This window comes from Equus przewalskii, chromosome 32, assembly GCF_037783145.1.
Source record: "Equus przewalskii isolate Varuska chromosome 32, EquPr2, whole genome shotgun sequence".
Lineage (NCBI taxonomy): Eukaryota > Metazoa > Chordata > Mammalia > Perissodactyla > Equidae > Equus > Equus przewalskii.
Window position 1 is genome coordinate 13,099,668 of NC_091862.1, and position 16,600 is coordinate 13,116,267.

The window sequence follows — 16,600 nt, forward strand, 5'->3', positions numbered from 1 at the left end:
TGCTCTGATGTCAGCTTTGCTCCATTCATCATGTTATGCCCCTTTGGAAGCCAAAGCATGTTGCGCTTCAGTTTGAAACCTGATTTTATTATTCTTAGCAAGGTGCTGTGTTTGTAAGAAGTTATAATATTGGGTATCAGAGGTGTTAGCAAGTTGGGACGGCTGAAGAGGTCTGATGTCAGGTCTTTGCCATTCGGTGTTTTCAAAAGTGTCGGGAATTCTGGGAGTATCGTAATTAGGTGTAAACGTGCTTTCTTTGCTCTGGTTCACACCATCAAGAATTGACCTAAGTCCTCAGCTCCTTCATAGCGGAGGGCCCGCCTCAGTACAGTGCCTTGCACGTGGTGGTTGCTCCAGAAATTTTGTTGAGTTAAATTGCATTTGTGTGATCTGATTGATTCTCCTAGTCGAAGAACCTGGTATACCCAAATCCTGTTTGCATCATTGGTCACTTGTGGCCCTTAAAAGTTCTGATGAGATGCGAGTCTACAAGCTGTGGCTAGACCAATTTCTGAATCAAAACATTTCTTTATAAAAACCAAACCAAACCAACACCCTCTCGTTACCACATGCTTTTGTGATAAAAGTACTTGATGTGAAATGCTGTAGGGACAACTCTGGGCTCACTCTATTTGTAGAATTAGAGCTTTTGCTGACTCGAGCCTGTGGGCTCAAAGCATAGCTATCTGAGATCCTTCCAGTGGGTCTCACGTGTCAGAACAGAGCGTGGTCCAGTCAATGATCTGATTTCTGTCTCTTAGAGAAAAGAAGAGAATAGCTCTAGATTTTTTGTACTGGGGGCATTTACTTTTACTTCTTAATCCTCATACGCATAATCCTTTCCACATTTGGGAGAGATTCATTAATTAATAAAAACTGATTCTTAGTACAAGCCAAGTACCTTGTCAAAGATTGGAGTTTGATTTTGTTTATAATATTTCTCTTAATGTAGAAATGATCTCCTTTAATCTTGAAACATTGAAGCTTGCCGCAAATACCTGTAACTGATAGCACAATCAGGAGTTCCGTTATCTTTGGTTACTTGCACGGGAAAATAAAATCAGGTAACTCTTGCATTGGCGTGACATTAGTATTTATGTGAAGTTCTTTGTCTTCATGCATTCATTTGTTTATTTCACAAATATGGTTGTGCACTGGCAATGTTCTAGATGCTGAGAAACAGGCAGTGAACAGAGAAGCCTCTGCTTTCGTGGTGCTTATAGCCTGATAGAAGTCCTAAAACATTTTTAGGTGGGATCAATGATTATGGCAAGTTCCCAAATTTGGGAATGCTTTCTGGGAAAGGTAATAACATGGGTTGTTGAGATTTTGTTTTATCTCCAATTTACTCTGTTCCAGAGGGGACTACCTAAGCATTAGGGAATTTCTGTCTCTCTCTAGCAACTTCTATGCAGAACATTTAGGAAATTGAGGACCTGAACAAATCACATTTTTAAATTTAACAAAATATATAGAGTATTATGGGCTTCATAGTGTTCTAAGCCCTTTATAAATATCAACAGTTAATTTTCATTACCGATTTATGTAGTAGAGAATATTATTGTCCCTGTTTTTACAAATGAGTCAAGTGAATAACTTGCCCAGGTGCCTAGTTAGCAGGAAGTGGAATTGGGGTTGGAAATCAGGCTCTTAGCCACTGCCTATCACTTGCCGATATAAATCCTGAAATGGTATTTTTTTAAATCGTGAAATGTTTCTTTCGTTCCTTTTTGCATTTGAGATTTCTTTGAAAGTTTAGGATTATTTCTAGCCAGATTTAGTGACAGTCGAGGAAGCCTGGGCTGTCTCTTACTGTGGCTTCCATTCTGTGGCAGCTCCTTCTCCTTTTCCTTCATGATTCTTTTCACATTGAATTATGTGTTTAATCTAATTTTATTTAATTATGTGTTTCTCTTGGTCTGCTAGACTTTCTTTAAGTTTCTTGAAGCAAGAAACTAGCAAGTAGGTACATTTGACAAATAAGTTAAAGTGTATGGTTTATTGCAAATTCTGAAACCAGTTTACTTGAAATTGGGGATTTTCTCCTCCTTTGTGGGCCCACATAATAGTTTGATTTAGCTGTTTATGAATGTTTAATTGTATTCTAAACAATAGGCTAGCTGAACAATAGGCCATAACGTATTGGAATAATAAAACTGGGGGCAATACTATTTAAAACCTAGCATATTCAATATATGTGTCCCTTGAGGGGACAGTCTTTAAGCCACTATAGCTTCCATTTTTAGGTAGGTAACAATGTGATATTTTCAGTTGATAGTTCCCCTGTGTCTTGGGGATCTTTTGATTATTTAAGGGTAGATCATTTATATTCCCTCAGAATCCGCAAGAAGATTCTGGCCTTTTTAGGGAATGCTCTGTATTCTTCAGTTCTCATTCTCTGATCATTTGCAACCTTTGTCCCATCTAGAGCCCTCCTCACACCTCCTATCTCAACCTTCTTCTCTGTGTCCAAAATATTTCCCTAATGCTCCAAAGCTACTTCTGAAATCTTGTTTCTTCAGTGAATTTTTTCCCAGTTAGTTAAAAGAGATATCCAGCCTCATCTTTATTTCTACTTATTATTCAGGGATGAAGTTTGATGAACATCCATTGTGCACGGTTTCTTCACTTTAATTTTAATGGGCTAATTTATTCTGCACTTGAAAACTAATGCAAGTCTCTCAGTCTCATGCTGTGTTTTGAGCAATGAACTTATGGCACAGTAGACTTGACTTTCAATTCTATTGGTCATTGAGCCTTGTTTATTTTATGTAAGAAAGTGTTTATCACGTGTGGATGAATATGAAATAAAATTCTCTTAGGTTTGTGTTGCTTTGCTGGGGCTGTCATAACAAAGTGCCACAGACAGGGTGGCTGAAACAACAGAAATTTAGTTTCTTGTAGTTCCGGAGGCCAGAAGTCTGAGATCATAGTGTCGGCAGGATTGGTTTGCTCTGAGGCCTCTGTCCTTGGCTTGTAGGTGACCGTGTTCTCCCCGTGTCTTCGCTTGGTCTTCCTTCTGTGCATGTCTGTGTCCTAATCTCCTCCTCTTATGAGGACACCAGTCATATTGGATTCAGGCCCACCAACATGACCTCATTTTAACTTATTGTCTCTTTAGAGATGCTGTCCAAATACAGTCGTGTTCTGAGGTCCTGGGGGTTAGGACTTCAGCATGTGACTCTTGGGGAGACACAATTCGGCCACAGCAAGGTTTAAATGTATAATATAGTTATCCTAAACTTGTAGACAAATTAAAAAAAAAATTCTTTTTAAAGCTTGAAAGTAGGCAAGGGGAGAGAACATTCTGAAGGTGAGATTGTAGGATATTAGTTGTGATGTGGCTTAGAACTGGCAAAGTGACGTAGGGTAAAATTGACAGTAATTGATCTTTTGTCCTTACTTTCCCAAGTTTTTGATTCGCTGACATCTGAAGTACCTTCTAAGTAGCTCAAAGATTGTGTGATTCTATTTTAATCATTGTTTTGTAATGAGACCTTACTGCTTATTTAGGAAGACGGTTGGAGAGGAATTTTTATAATTCTCTGTTTACCAGCAGGCAAACAGACCTTGATTTGAATTCAAGTTCTTTTTTTCTTCATCAAGCTGAAGAAAATGTCTATAAAAATCCTTCTCTTGGCATCTTCCCAGCTATGTGACTGTGGATGGCATGTGCAGCCACAGGAGCCCTAATTTAGTCATCTATAAAATGGGACTAGAGTTGTACGGAGGCTCTCCTGGGCTCTTAGCCCTTATCACTGTTGCTTGCTACAGTTGGATACTGCCCCTCTGCAGATGGCCCTGGGTATCGGGGTGCTGAGACTCTGCTGCCCAGGCGGAGCATTCCCCTCAATACCTGCTGACTTCTGGGGCCTTAACTGCCCGCCCAACTCACATGCTATGCAGGCCACTTGCAGCTCAAGGCCATCAAAGCAGAGCTGGGTTTATATCAGTGTCCCCAACCTCGGTTGCTAAGTGACAGAGTTCCTCTGCGAGACAGATGTCAGTTCAGGGAGGATGGGTTGGTTCCAACTGGTTACCATAAAATTAATTTTTTCTTACCTCCTCTTCCTGTATGTGATAGCCCCAAACGGTTATCAGGATGTTGTTCCTCTTTCTCTATCTTATCAGGAAGCAAGTGGTGAAAGTTTGTGGAGCAGAGATGTTGTTTAGCTTAGCACATGAGATTTTAAGATCCACGAACTTTAATATTGCCAAGGGTCAGTGCTGGACTTGTGTCTACTTTTCCTAGTCCAGGGTGCTCACATAGCAGAGGCACCCTGCTATGTGAGGGGTGAAGGGTGTGGGTGTGGGTGTGGAAGGGAGAGGGGACAACGGTACCTTCTACATACTTTGTTCCAGTTAAATCGAGTTTTCATCTTTTGTGTTGGGATTGAATTTGTATAAATCTAGTCTTTTAAAACACTAAGGTGGCTTTTATTATTAGGCTTGAATAGATTAACTGATTCAATGTAAAATTTTACTCCGGTAAAAACCATTAAAACAAGTTGACCAGAGAATTCTCTATACAGAAATAAAGATTCCCAAGTTCTATTAGGCTTACCTATTTTAATGATATATAAGAGCATTAAAATACAACCCTGTTGCAGTAGTATTTGACCTGGAAAAATTCCCGTAAGCTAACCCATTTAACATTGCCTTTCTCTGGTACCATGCTGATACCTTCCCCTTTGGATTGTGTATTCATCAGGATTTTTTCAGTTGCAAGGGACAGAAACTCAGCACAAACAAGCTTAAGCTAAAAAGGGAATTTATTCCAATTTAAGTGAAAAAATCTAAGGGTAGATAGATCTTTAAAGACTGTTAGATGCAGGGGCATGTAAGATATTATTGAGGCGTTTTCTCTGTCTCTCTCAAATGAAGTTTACTTTCAGAAAACTGATCAGTGAAATGACCATCAATATCCCCAAAGTTGTGTCCTTATGACTTCTGATTGGAAAGGAAGAAAGAGCCTGTGTCGTCCTGTGTCCAAATATCAGATATCAGGGAAGATTTTGATTGGTTCTGCCTGAGTCACATGCTCATTCTTGAACCTATAATTGGCTGGTGGATAGAGTATTGTGGCCAACCACTGTGGCAAATCATCTTGATTGGCAGGCCCACTGGGAGCACATGGGCTGGAAGAGGGATGGTGTCCCAAAGGCAGAGTTGCTTAGCAAATAGTCAAACATGTCTAGTACAGATAACTAGCATTTCAAGTCAGCAGGGGTTAGTGTTTATTTTTGTAGTTGAAAGAGAATGGGAAAGTAACTGTCATAAAACTCTGCTGGATTTATTTGGAAATTTTAAACTGCCCATTTAAAATCTGTTTGAGGTGAGAAGATGAGGGCACACTTGAAAGATGTCCCTCAGGTGGGATACACGTTGTATAGACAATCAAGTAGTGGAGCGTAGTTGGTGATTCCTGAGGTTGATTTAAATGTGAGCAATTTTTCGAATAAAGAAACAAAATAACAATTATGGACTTTCTTTGCTTTTTTGGTAGGTTTAGATGATTGCCTGCAGCAGTACGTCCACAAGTTTGAACGGGAGAAGATAAATGGAGAGCAGCTGCTGCAGATTTCCCACCAGGATCTTGAGGAGCTGGGTGTCACTCGAATTGGACACCAGGAACTTGTGTTGGAGGCTGTCGACCTTCTCTGTGCACTGGTTAGTTCAGAATAAGGTGATCTGTACTGTGATGGCGTTCTTTAGAACCTTATTCTCTTAAATCTTCATTGTTTGTGATTTAACGTATCATCATTTTCTTAAATGATCCATTGAAGTGAAGCATGAGCTGAAGATAGTATAAGAAGGGAAGAAAAGAAATCGTTTTCTAGATTAAGAGTTGGCAGACTGTGGCCTATGAGTTAAATCTGGCCCATCGTCTATTTTTGTAAATAAAGTTTTATTGAGACACAGCCATGCTCATTCATTTATGTGTTGTCAGTGTCTGCTGTTGTGCTACAATGGTAGAATTGAGTAGTTGTAACAGGGAGAGTGTGGTCCCCAAAGCCTAAAATATTTACTGTGTTGCCCTTTACAGAAGAAGTCTCTATTAGTCTTATTTTCTTATCTTCTGTAAAGAATAAAAAGATGGAGATAGTCCTAAATGAAAATGTCATCTTCTAAACGGAAATGAGAAATGGGTTCCGATTTTCACATCTGTTTTTGTTGCTATAAAAATCGCTTTTATGTTTCATAGATAGTTGTAGTATTTAAATAACTGATGTTTGTGCTTGAAATAGTCAACCTATGAAATGGTAGCTAGGTGGGAAAAAATGTAAACTTAGTTACATTTCGTAGATGCCTGAGCTTTGGCTTGAATGTGAATGAGTTAAATTTTTCCAGGTTCTGATGCTTACATTGCACCTATGGCTGCAGAGGGAGCTGTTTTAGGAGTGGGCTAATAACACCTGTAAGTGCATTGTGTTTATAGACAGGTTAGCACGGGGTGGGATCCACATCTGTCTGTTCTGGTGCCATGCTAAGGATGCAGTTTCCCTAACTGTCAGGATTTGGACAAACTTGGCAGCATTCAGGCTGGCTTAGTAATGCTATGAACCTGAGCCAGGGGTATATACAATTACATCAGTGAGAATGGTGGGAAAGAATGTGCTCCCAATTATTTTGCCATTGCTGGTCTGCGTTCCGTTGATTATATAACACTTACTGCATTGTGCGTATTCTTCTTCTTAAAATGGACAGAGGCTTGTCTTCTGCTCTGAGATGTGCTGCTCTTGTTTAGGAAAGTAATGGGGAAATTATTTGTGGTTGATAAATGAGCTGCCACAAGGCAGACGCTGTGGCCAAGTGGTGTGAGTGTTGGCCTGGGAGGCAGGATTTTTGCATTCTAATCCTGGCTCTGCTGCACGCTCCTCACTCTGTGACCTCCAGGGAAACGGGCTGTCTGTTTTCCCCATCATTTCCCTACATGTGGCCGTGTGCTAATGTGTAAGTGTTTTGCGCTGTCCAGAAGATGTCTGAGAGTCCTGTTTATTATTAAAACTGTATGTTTTTTGTACGGTAAAACAGATTTGAGTTTACTCTTAGTATGTTTTCTGGATAGATCACTTTTTGGTCTTTTCTGCTATTTTGAATTGTCTCTTTCACTTTGTTGTAGGACTTTGAGGACAGGTAAATTCCTTTGAAATTCACAATATGAGAGGCGAGGAGGAAGGAGGGGCCAGAGCACACGTGCACATCAATAATGCACATAACAGCTGCCTCCTTGTGCTTTTCCCCTTCCCTACCTCTTAGAATATTAGACCAAAATGAACAAAGCTGGACAAATGCCAGAACCTAAAGCTGTGTTTTATCTCCTACAATTTCCTTCTAATTTCCTTTGTAGACAAAGTTTTGACCTCAGACTCATTCTGGACGTGTTTTGTGCAGTAGAGTGCTGGTGAATGCATTTGACAGGAGGGTCACTGGAGAGTTCTCAAATGAATGTGCCTTTTCTGGGTTGGGGAGGGTTTTAGAGTTTTACTAAAGTACCTTTAGTCTTGCTGTAATCTCCTTTTAAAATATTCTTATTGCAACGCATATATTAATTATACTATCTATTTAATCCATTTGTACCATATAGATCTTCGTGTATATAAATTGACGATAATTTTTTGCCTTGAACAGCCCATTCCCTGGACAGTTAATGTGTATTTGCAGTTGTCCCTGGTGTTATAAAAGACGGTTTGATGTAAACTTAGTTTCGTGGATGTTCATTTTATGATGGACAGGAAACGAATAGAATTAGAAGTAAGGAAAGGGAGAGGAAAAAACAAAACCACTGGAAAGTTTTGGAAAGAAAAGGGCAGATAGAATGGATAGGAACCTAAAATCGGGAAGAGCTATTGAAGATTTGAAAACCAGTGAGCAGACAGACCCCAAATAGCTGGCCATGGTTAGAGAGCAAGGAGAGGAAGTGCCTTTGGGGAACATTGATCTTGGCTGGCTGGAGTGGCTTAGCACAGTGGCTTGTATTATGAAGCAGAACCAGGACCACCTCTCAGGATTGAATTCAGAGTCTGAGCCCAATTTTTTTTCCCTTTCTCTGGGGCAGACTCTAGAGCTGTTCTTTCTAGTAGTATAGCTTTAGCCACATGTAACTAAATGGACATTAGAATGAAATAAAATTCAGTTCCTCAGTTGCACTTAGCTACATTTCAAGTCTCAATGGCTACATGTGGCTAGTGGCTACTGTATTTGGATAATGCAGATAGAGAACATTTTCATCATTGCGGAAAGTTCTATAGAATAGCGTTGGTCTAGAGGGTGTTGAGAGTAATAACGTATAATCGTAACCCATTTTCTTTGCCAAATCAAGCAGGTATTAGTTTCCTGAAGACTGAGGCAGGGATATGTATGTTTTTAAGGTTAAAGTAGGCTGAGAAAGTGAACAAGGTTGGAATCAATCATGTGTGGAGTGATGCCACCTAAATGTGTCCTTAAATGAAATACCTGTGATGTGTCTACCTGCCCAGAGTACTTCTGTGTACCCCCAAGATGATTCATTTTCATCATTTACCCATCCATAGCAAATCATTAAAAAATGTTATCCTTCTTTATGGGGAGAAATCATACAGGAAGAGGAATCTTTGCTAGCAATTTGTTTTTAACTTGATTTTGCTTCTGAGCTTATTAAATACTTTTAAGAAAAATGTGAAGTATATTTCTTAGGCTGTAACTCAATTGACCCAAGTCAATAGGAAGGTTTTGACTATGTATCTGTGACGCTCCTTAAGTTTGTTAGGTCATGAATAGAGCTAGTAGGAATGGGAAAAGAAAGGAGAGGAGAAGTTAAGATTTGTCCTTAGTTAAAATGTGTACAATCTTAAGGCAGCAGAAGAATGAGAATCTATCTGCCTCTTTCCTTTTCTTCTGTCTTGTTTGTCATTTCTCTAACCAGACCAGGAAGCGACCCCAAAGGCTAACTTTTAATGAAATGAGATCTTGGTGGAAGGTTTTTAGTATGTATGTAGATTTTCAGAGACTCATTTTGTTTCTTATTTAGTTTCTATCTTCTTGACACCTTATCTTAAAGCAATTTCTGAAGGAGACAGGTTTTGAGGGAAAAAAGGTTAGTGAAAATAATCAAATCTGGTCTGGGAAATTATTCATTTTCTGTCTTTCACTGTGGGGCACTTAATTCAATAATCCTTTCCTGATTACGTTTCTACAGTAGAGGTTCTTTTGAGCTAATATAATCAGTTTCTTGTTCTCTTCTTATTGTGGAATGGGGTGGAAGGGGAAGGAATTTTCCTTCCTTACTTTGCTCCCTCCTTCTTTGAAAAATTATACTTTGTTATAGTCCATCCATCCATCCTTCCGGCCCCATGATTTGTTTTGGGGGAAAAAGAAGAAAGAATCAGCAAATTGGATGAAAATGAAAAGAACCAGTTAATAAGAAGCTATACTCATCCTTTATTTTAATGTTAAAAGTGGTAGGTTTGTAGAAGACTGAAGTTTAAAACTTTTTGCAACACTAAAATGCATTTAATTCTCCTTGAGCTCAAGAAGTAAATGTTGTGTATGGTAATAAAAGTTCCAAGTAATTTATGGTGACATTGACTATAGAAAGCTGACTTTCCTGCTTTTAGTTCAAAACACTTGATGTAAGTTGGCAGGCTGAGTAATTGACTGAATAAGGGGACATTTCTCTTTAATCATAGTCCTTCTAAACAAGCTGTGTCATGTGGCGCTTTATCCATTCTTTTGTGAGTCTTTGATTCTTTGACTTTAAAAAGCCATGATGAAGATCCATCTTTCCATTTTTGTCTTCTCTGTTGAAGGACGATATCATGTGTTAGTCTCTAGAAAATAACAGTGAGAAAATAAGTGAATGAATATAAGGTTTAAATAGAACATTACTGTTAATACAGAACACTCATTTTTATTATGAAATTTAGTGTTTTTTTTTAAAGCTTGCAAAAGATGATTTTCACTTAATGGCTCTGGGAAGTTTTTTTTATATTTATACTTAACTCTTTTTAAAATTTCTATCCAAATTTTTTAAAATATTTTTTATTTGACTAGGAAGCAACATAAATTTAAACTTCAAATAAAATCTAGTTAAAGTTAGAATTGTTTTCATTAAAAGAAGAGTCATTAAGATTGTTATTACTTCCCGTTTTTCTTTTTTCCCCTTCATTTATTTGTTTATTTTTGGATGTACGTCATAATATATTTCAAATTTTGTATAGATCACATCATGTTCACCAACTTACTGTTTTTCATCTTGCCAAAAAAAAAGTTCTCGCAAACTGCGTGGTATATTTATGCTTTACATATCTTGATTTAGAGACATAGCTTATCCTTCCCTAGGGCATTGGAGGTGAGGCTGTACGAGGAGGGGGCTAAGGTACAGGCCAGGTGCCCTGGCTCTCAGGACAGTGAGGTCCCAATGGCTGAAACCAGCTGGAAGAAGTTTCTCACACTTCAGACAGGGTGGAGTACATCAGGATAGAATTGGGGGGAATTAAGACCCGCTTGTTCGTTTGTGCTAGATCCAGCATCACTGGCTGCTTTTCTTTTTTTCTTTTCTTTTTCTAGCACTTAGAATCCTACCCCTACTACTGATGAGTAGTGTAATTTTAGGGAATTTATTTAAATGTCTCTGTGCCTCAGTTTCCTCACCTGTAAAATAGAGAGAATATTTCCATCTCCACATGCTGCGTTTACCTGAGATAAAACTTGTCAAACACCTGGTCCAGTTCCTGGCATGGAGTAAGTGTTCCATCCTGTCAGCCATTTTGTATTATTCCCAAGTTTTAAATGGTACCCCATTCTTGCTTTGGGATGCTGTTGATACAGTTGTATATACCCCAGAAATATTTTCACTTTTTGTTAAAATGATGAAACACCAATTTAGGCACATGTAGTGCCATTGAATATAGAAATTTCATCCCTGAGCCCCCAAGTTAGCTCAGATTTATGCGTTGTTTCCTGAGATTTGTTCTTTATCTGAAAGGGAGTCTGGGACAATATTGTCACGTGAAATTGATTTTTTAAAAATACCCAAGTAGGTTGAACATTGTTCAGAAAGAACACAGGTTAGAAGCTCACGAGACGGAAATGACAGGGAAATTGATGTTTCGTCTATGCTGCCCTGTTTCCGTGTGAGCGACTCTCCTCCGATGGAAAGTCATCCATTCGATGACTACTTTATTGTCTGCTGTGCTGGAAATAGAGTCGTGAGCAATGTGCTCAGAGCTGCACGCTCACAGACCTTGCATCCCTGTGGGGAAGACAGCAGCAAAGAAGGTGCCTCAGAGAGATGACAGATAAGTGACGTGCTAGAGAGTGCCCTGAGGAGGCACTTGGCAATGTCTGGAGTCATTTTTGGTTGTCACAACTGGGGAGGGAGTACTACTGATACCTATGAGTAGAGGCCAGCTCAACATCCTGCCATGTAGAGGAATCCTCCCCCGTAACCCAAACAAAGAATTATTTGGCTTAAATGTTGGTAGGGGCTAGGTTGTGAAACGCTGCTCTAGATGGTCTGAGAAGCCTTGAAGAAGATGCAACATTTGGGCTGGGATGCAAGTGGTAAGAAAGCGATTTGAGGGAGGAACATTTCAGGAAGAGGAATGAGCAGGAGCCAAGTCCCTGAGGTAAGAGTAGGCTGTGGGAGGAACAGAGAAAAGGCTGGTGTGGCCCAAGTGCGTGAAACCAGCACTGCTAGTAAATTACGTAGGGTTTTGTGGCTGTTGTAGGAGTTATTCAAGTTGTTTAGTGAGCTGTTGAGTTATTATGAGAGTCTGAACATTGTTGTCAGTTTTGAGTTTTTCCCTTTGATTTTATTTTCCACAGAATTATGGCCTTGAAACTGATAACATGAAGAACTTGGTTCTGAAGCTGCGTGCGTCTTGCCACAACTTACAGAATTACATAAGTAGTCGGCGGAAGAGTCCAGCTTATGATGGGAACACCTCCCACAAGCCCCCCAATGAGTTCCTGACTTCTGTGGTGGAGCTCATAGGCGCTGCCAAGGCCTTGTTAGCTTGGCTGGACCGGTGAGTCATGGGTGTGCTTTACTGTGCTGTAAAAGGAGGGTCTGAGATGCATACAATAGCCTGTACTTTGTCCCAAGAAAATGGACCATTGCTCCCTTCATGTCTTTCCATCGGATCTCTCCAGGAGTTCTGGATCAGTAGTAGTCTGTAGGGTCCCTCTGGAAGTTCCTGAAAAGGTAAATAGCAGGAACAAAATAACTTCCGCTTAGAAGAGAGTGGAACTGTGCTAAAGTTGTGTTTTGCTGAGGTTAAACATTAGTGAGGGTCGGCCCTGTGGCCTAGTGGTTAAGTTTGGTGCGCTCAGGTTCAGTGGCCTGGGTTTGGTCCCCTGGCATGGACCTACACCACTCATCAGCAGCTGTGCTATGGCGGTAACCCACATACAAAATAGAGGAAGACTGGGACAGATGTTAGCTCAGGGCAAATCTTCCTCAGCAAAAAAAAAACCAAACCAAAACAACAACAACAGAAACATTAATGAGTATTTGATTGGTATGAGGACTGTTAGTTGACTTCGGAAGGGATGTTCATTCTCTTGGCTCATTTTGTGATGTTTTTATCTAGCACTTCTCTGTCTCTTTTCTATTCAGATTCCCATTCTGTGTGTTACCTGAAACAGTTACACAATGGATAATTTAAGCCAGCCTGTTGTGTAGGCATGCTTGTCAGCACACAGTGTGGGATCCCAGTGGGTTCCCTCCCCCCGGCCCCCACTTTTCTTTTTTAAGAATTGTTGTTGCTTTCTAGGGCTCCATTTACAGGGATCGCTGACTTCTCAGTAACGAAGAACAAAGTCATTCAGCTTTGTTTGGATCTGACCACTGCAGTCCAGAAGGTCAGTACATCGTTGTCGCTTTCTCAACTTCTTTCCTCCCTTTTCCCACTTCATCAAAGGGTTTACAGGCAGGCATGAAGTACCATTCTTTCTCTCCCTGTTTTTTTTTTTTTTTCTCATCAGAATTGGGGAGAGATGAAAGGCTTTAAGTCAGATGTATTGTGTAGATGGTTTCTGAAAAATGACCAGTGGCCTTTCCATCAAAGATGGCCTCTTTTGTTTTAAAATAGTTGAGCTAGGAGTCCTGTACTTCCTCTAAAATGTTAGAATACTTAATTTTTTAAATAGAAATGCTAGAGTAACTAAATTTCACTATCCTCTTTATTTTAAATACCTTACTGTGTCTGCTTCTTAGTTTTCTTTTCATTTCGACCTCTGTGGTTGGCTTTACCAGTCAGGATGTGCTAAGTTATGATGTAGTAACAAATAACCCACAAACCTCAGCACTTTATTGCTTGGTTATCTGTATCCCAATGGGTCAGTTTAGGGATCTGCTTTAATTCTCCCCACTTCAGGATGCAGACTGGCAGAACAAGCAGTATCTCATGTTGCTTGAGCCTGTGGCAGAGGAGGTTCTCACACTGACAAATGTCCTGGTTTGGAAGTGACTCATGTCCATTTCACTCCCAGCTCATTGGCCAGACCTAAGTATCTTAGCAAGTATCTTACCAGATCTAAGTATCTGGCTAATCTTCCTTAGCCAGGAAGATTTGTATCAGTCGGTCTGTAACTCACCTGGCTTCTGTAACCTGAACTTTTAAAAATATTTCTTATTAGACCATCAGCTCTTAAGGTCACTTGCTGTCATATTACCTGGCACATAGCAAAGACTTGTAAAATATTTTTGAATTGAATTGAGGCTATAAAATGTAAGGAAGAACGTGTTCTTTTTTCCCATCTCGCTTGGTTCTAAAATTCTGTGATTCCACATTTGTTTCCACTGCTGAGTTGGCAAAAAGTTAAGAACATCCTTTCCTTGGTCCCCACCGTATTACTGCATCTATAATGGATGTAATTCTGAAAAGCTTTGTACTTTGTGTCTTCCTGGAACTTGAAGAGTGAAGTTGGCTTTGCACGTGGCAGCTGTATGTGGTCCAGTCCTGAGCCGCCATTGAACTTAAGGCATGTGTGGCTTCATTATATGCTTTTGAGGCCATGTTCTTAGAAAGGAGCATGGAGCATCTCATGGGACTCTGCGTTTCTGCTCTTTTTTATGATGTGTAAAATAATTTTGACAAAAAGAGTCTGGTACCAATTGTGGTACATTAATCATACAGCCACGGAGTCCTGGCATTGGTGGTAGAAGGCATTTATTTCTCTGATACCTTGAGCTTTCTTTTTTTTTTTTCCTGCTTCTCTCTTCCCACAATATCCTGCCTCCTATTTTGATTTTTAACAGAATTTACTTGCGATTGATTAAATGACAGTGTAAGAGTTAAACATCATAGTTAGCAAATGGGGAAGTTTTGCTCTTGGGTGCATCTGTGTTTTATTTAACGGGTCCTAGACTGAGTGATTCATCGAGGCGGCCCCTGCTGTAGTGCGGGGGAGAGGAGGAGAAAGGGATGCAGTTGAAAACAGAGGTGGTAGCAGTTGTTTTCACAAGATGCTGCTGCTTTGCCTAAGCAGGTTGATGTTGGCTTCGTAGGTGTTTGGACTGCTCCTTCAATAAATATTTACCGAGCACTTGCTATGTGGGTCTACTGCTCTTCTAGACAATGGGAATACCAGAGTAAATAAATGGATGAAAAGAATCCCTCGTGGAACTTACAGTCTCTGGGGGAATGAGAAAATTAAAAGATAAATACGCAAACTATATTTCAAGTTCTATGAAGTTGGAGAAGTGCTAAGGAGAGAGTGCCGGAAGGATTGAGACGCTGGCTAGAGTCACCTACGTTGAGAAGGTGACGTTGAGTAATCTGACCACCCTGATTCTGTTCTTGTCTGGACAGAATGGGCTGATTGCATTGTCTCAGGTGGCTTTTCTTCTTGTGGTCATAGAGGTGTTGATATGAACTGATGATAAGAAAGGCTCCCCGTGGGAGGTGCCGAACCTGACCTGCTTCCATCAGGAGAGGTGTCCACTGAGCACCCTCATGTCGCTCGACCTGTGTAGTTGGGGCCTCACGACGCCTGGCATGTGATTAATGGTGATATTTTAAATGTGCGTTTAAACAAATGAAAGAATGCTTTTGACAAAGAAGCGAAAGAGAATTTGTCTCTTAGGAAAAATTTAATCCCAACTTAAGGGATACAAGAGGTCTTGTTTTTGTTTGTTTGTGGTTTATTTTTTGTTCTTGGTTTCCCTTTGGTGGTCATTGAATGTATGCTTCAGAGACAGCCAGCCATAAGTTCAAATCCTACCTCTGCCGTTAATTAGCCCTGGGACCTAGGACAAGTCACTTAAAACCATAAGCCTCAATTTTTCTCATCTGTAAAATGGGAATACTAATATTTACCTCACCAGATGATTTGGTGGGATTTCTACAAGTTATTGTTGAGGAAAGAAAACGTGTAATGTGAAGAAAAATAGTGACCCCCCCCAATTTTTTAATTGTATATATATATATGTGTGTGTGTGTGTGTGTGTGTGTTTATATTACACACCTGTGTCCAAAAACCTGTATAAAAGGGAATAGATAAGCACAGTGGGCAATTTGGAAGAAAAATTGAGTCTATCTTAGGGAAAGAAGTGGGGAGGGAACATGTCAAGCCAAAAAAAAATTTTTTTTTAATTTACAAAAAGTGCACGTATGACCACATTTATGCATTCGTGTAAAATTAAAAATAGAGAAATAATATAAACTTTTAAAAATAATATCTACCTCAAAAGATTGTTATGAAGATTAAATGAGATATATATAAAGCACTATGCCCACTTAAGAAATAGTAACCTAGGGGCCGGCTCCGTGGCCGAGTGGTTAAGCTTGCACGCTCTGCTGCGGCGGCCCAGGGTTCAGATCCTGGGCGCGGACATGGCACCACTCGTCAGGCCACGTTGAGGCGGCGTCCCACATCCCACAACCAGAGGGACCTGCAACTAAGATATACAACTATGTACCAGGGGGGGTTAGGGAAATAAAGCAGAAAAAAAAAAAAAGATTGGCAACAGTTGTTAGCCCAGGTTCCAATCCTTAAAAAAAAAAAAAAAGAAAAAGGAAGATTGGTAACAGTTGTTAGCCCAGGTGCCAATCTTTAAAAAAAAAAAAAAGAGTAACCTATAATAGGACATATAAAAACCTTGCCCTGTATTTGTTTTCTGGAATCAAGCTTGATGGTTTAAGAAGAGGCAGTTACCAAATATGTTCCTCTTATAGTCTGGTATTTTTTGGTTTATTTAAATTTGAACAATTTTTAAGGATTAAAACTGGCAACATATAAATACATATGAGAATATCATTTTATGAACTTGGATTGAAAAAACATCTTTAACTCTTGATGAACATATGCTTTCTGTAGTAATTGGAGAATGTAGGGGCTTTGGCAAGTGCTAATATCTGTGAGTGCACAAATTAGAAATAACAAACTTGATGAATGAGTTGAATGTCGTTTTTCAATGTGCCGAGTAATGGCAGCAATAAGACTGAATGAGCCAGGAGATTTCACACTCTCTTACAACTATGTGAAGTACTGTTTTCCTCTAAATTTCTTGGCAGAAGATCTGTCGACTCATTGAGAAGAAACCTGTCTTTTCCATTTATTCCTTTTAACTGGGGAATGAAAAGAATGAAAGTTGTATCTTTCTTGCCAGTGA

At 39.7% G+C, this 16,600-nt stretch overlaps 1 protein-coding gene across 2 annotated transcripts in view; it reads left to right on the forward strand.

The window, feature by feature from the left end:
• The window catches only part of CNKSR3 (CNKSR family member 3), an 86,433-nt gene that overhangs the window by 44,153 nt on the left and 25,680 nt on the right, over positions 1-16,600 (forward strand). For both annotated transcript variants that reach the window (XM_008529093.2, XM_070603225.1), the window contains exons 2-4: positions 5,507-5,670; positions 11,809-12,011; positions 12,759-12,846. In XM_008529093.2, the coding sequence (XP_008527315.2) occupies positions 5,507-5,670; positions 11,809-12,011; positions 12,759-12,846 (455 nt within the window). The remainder of the gene's footprint in view (positions 1-5,506; positions 5,671-11,808; positions 12,012-12,758; positions 12,847-16,600) is intronic.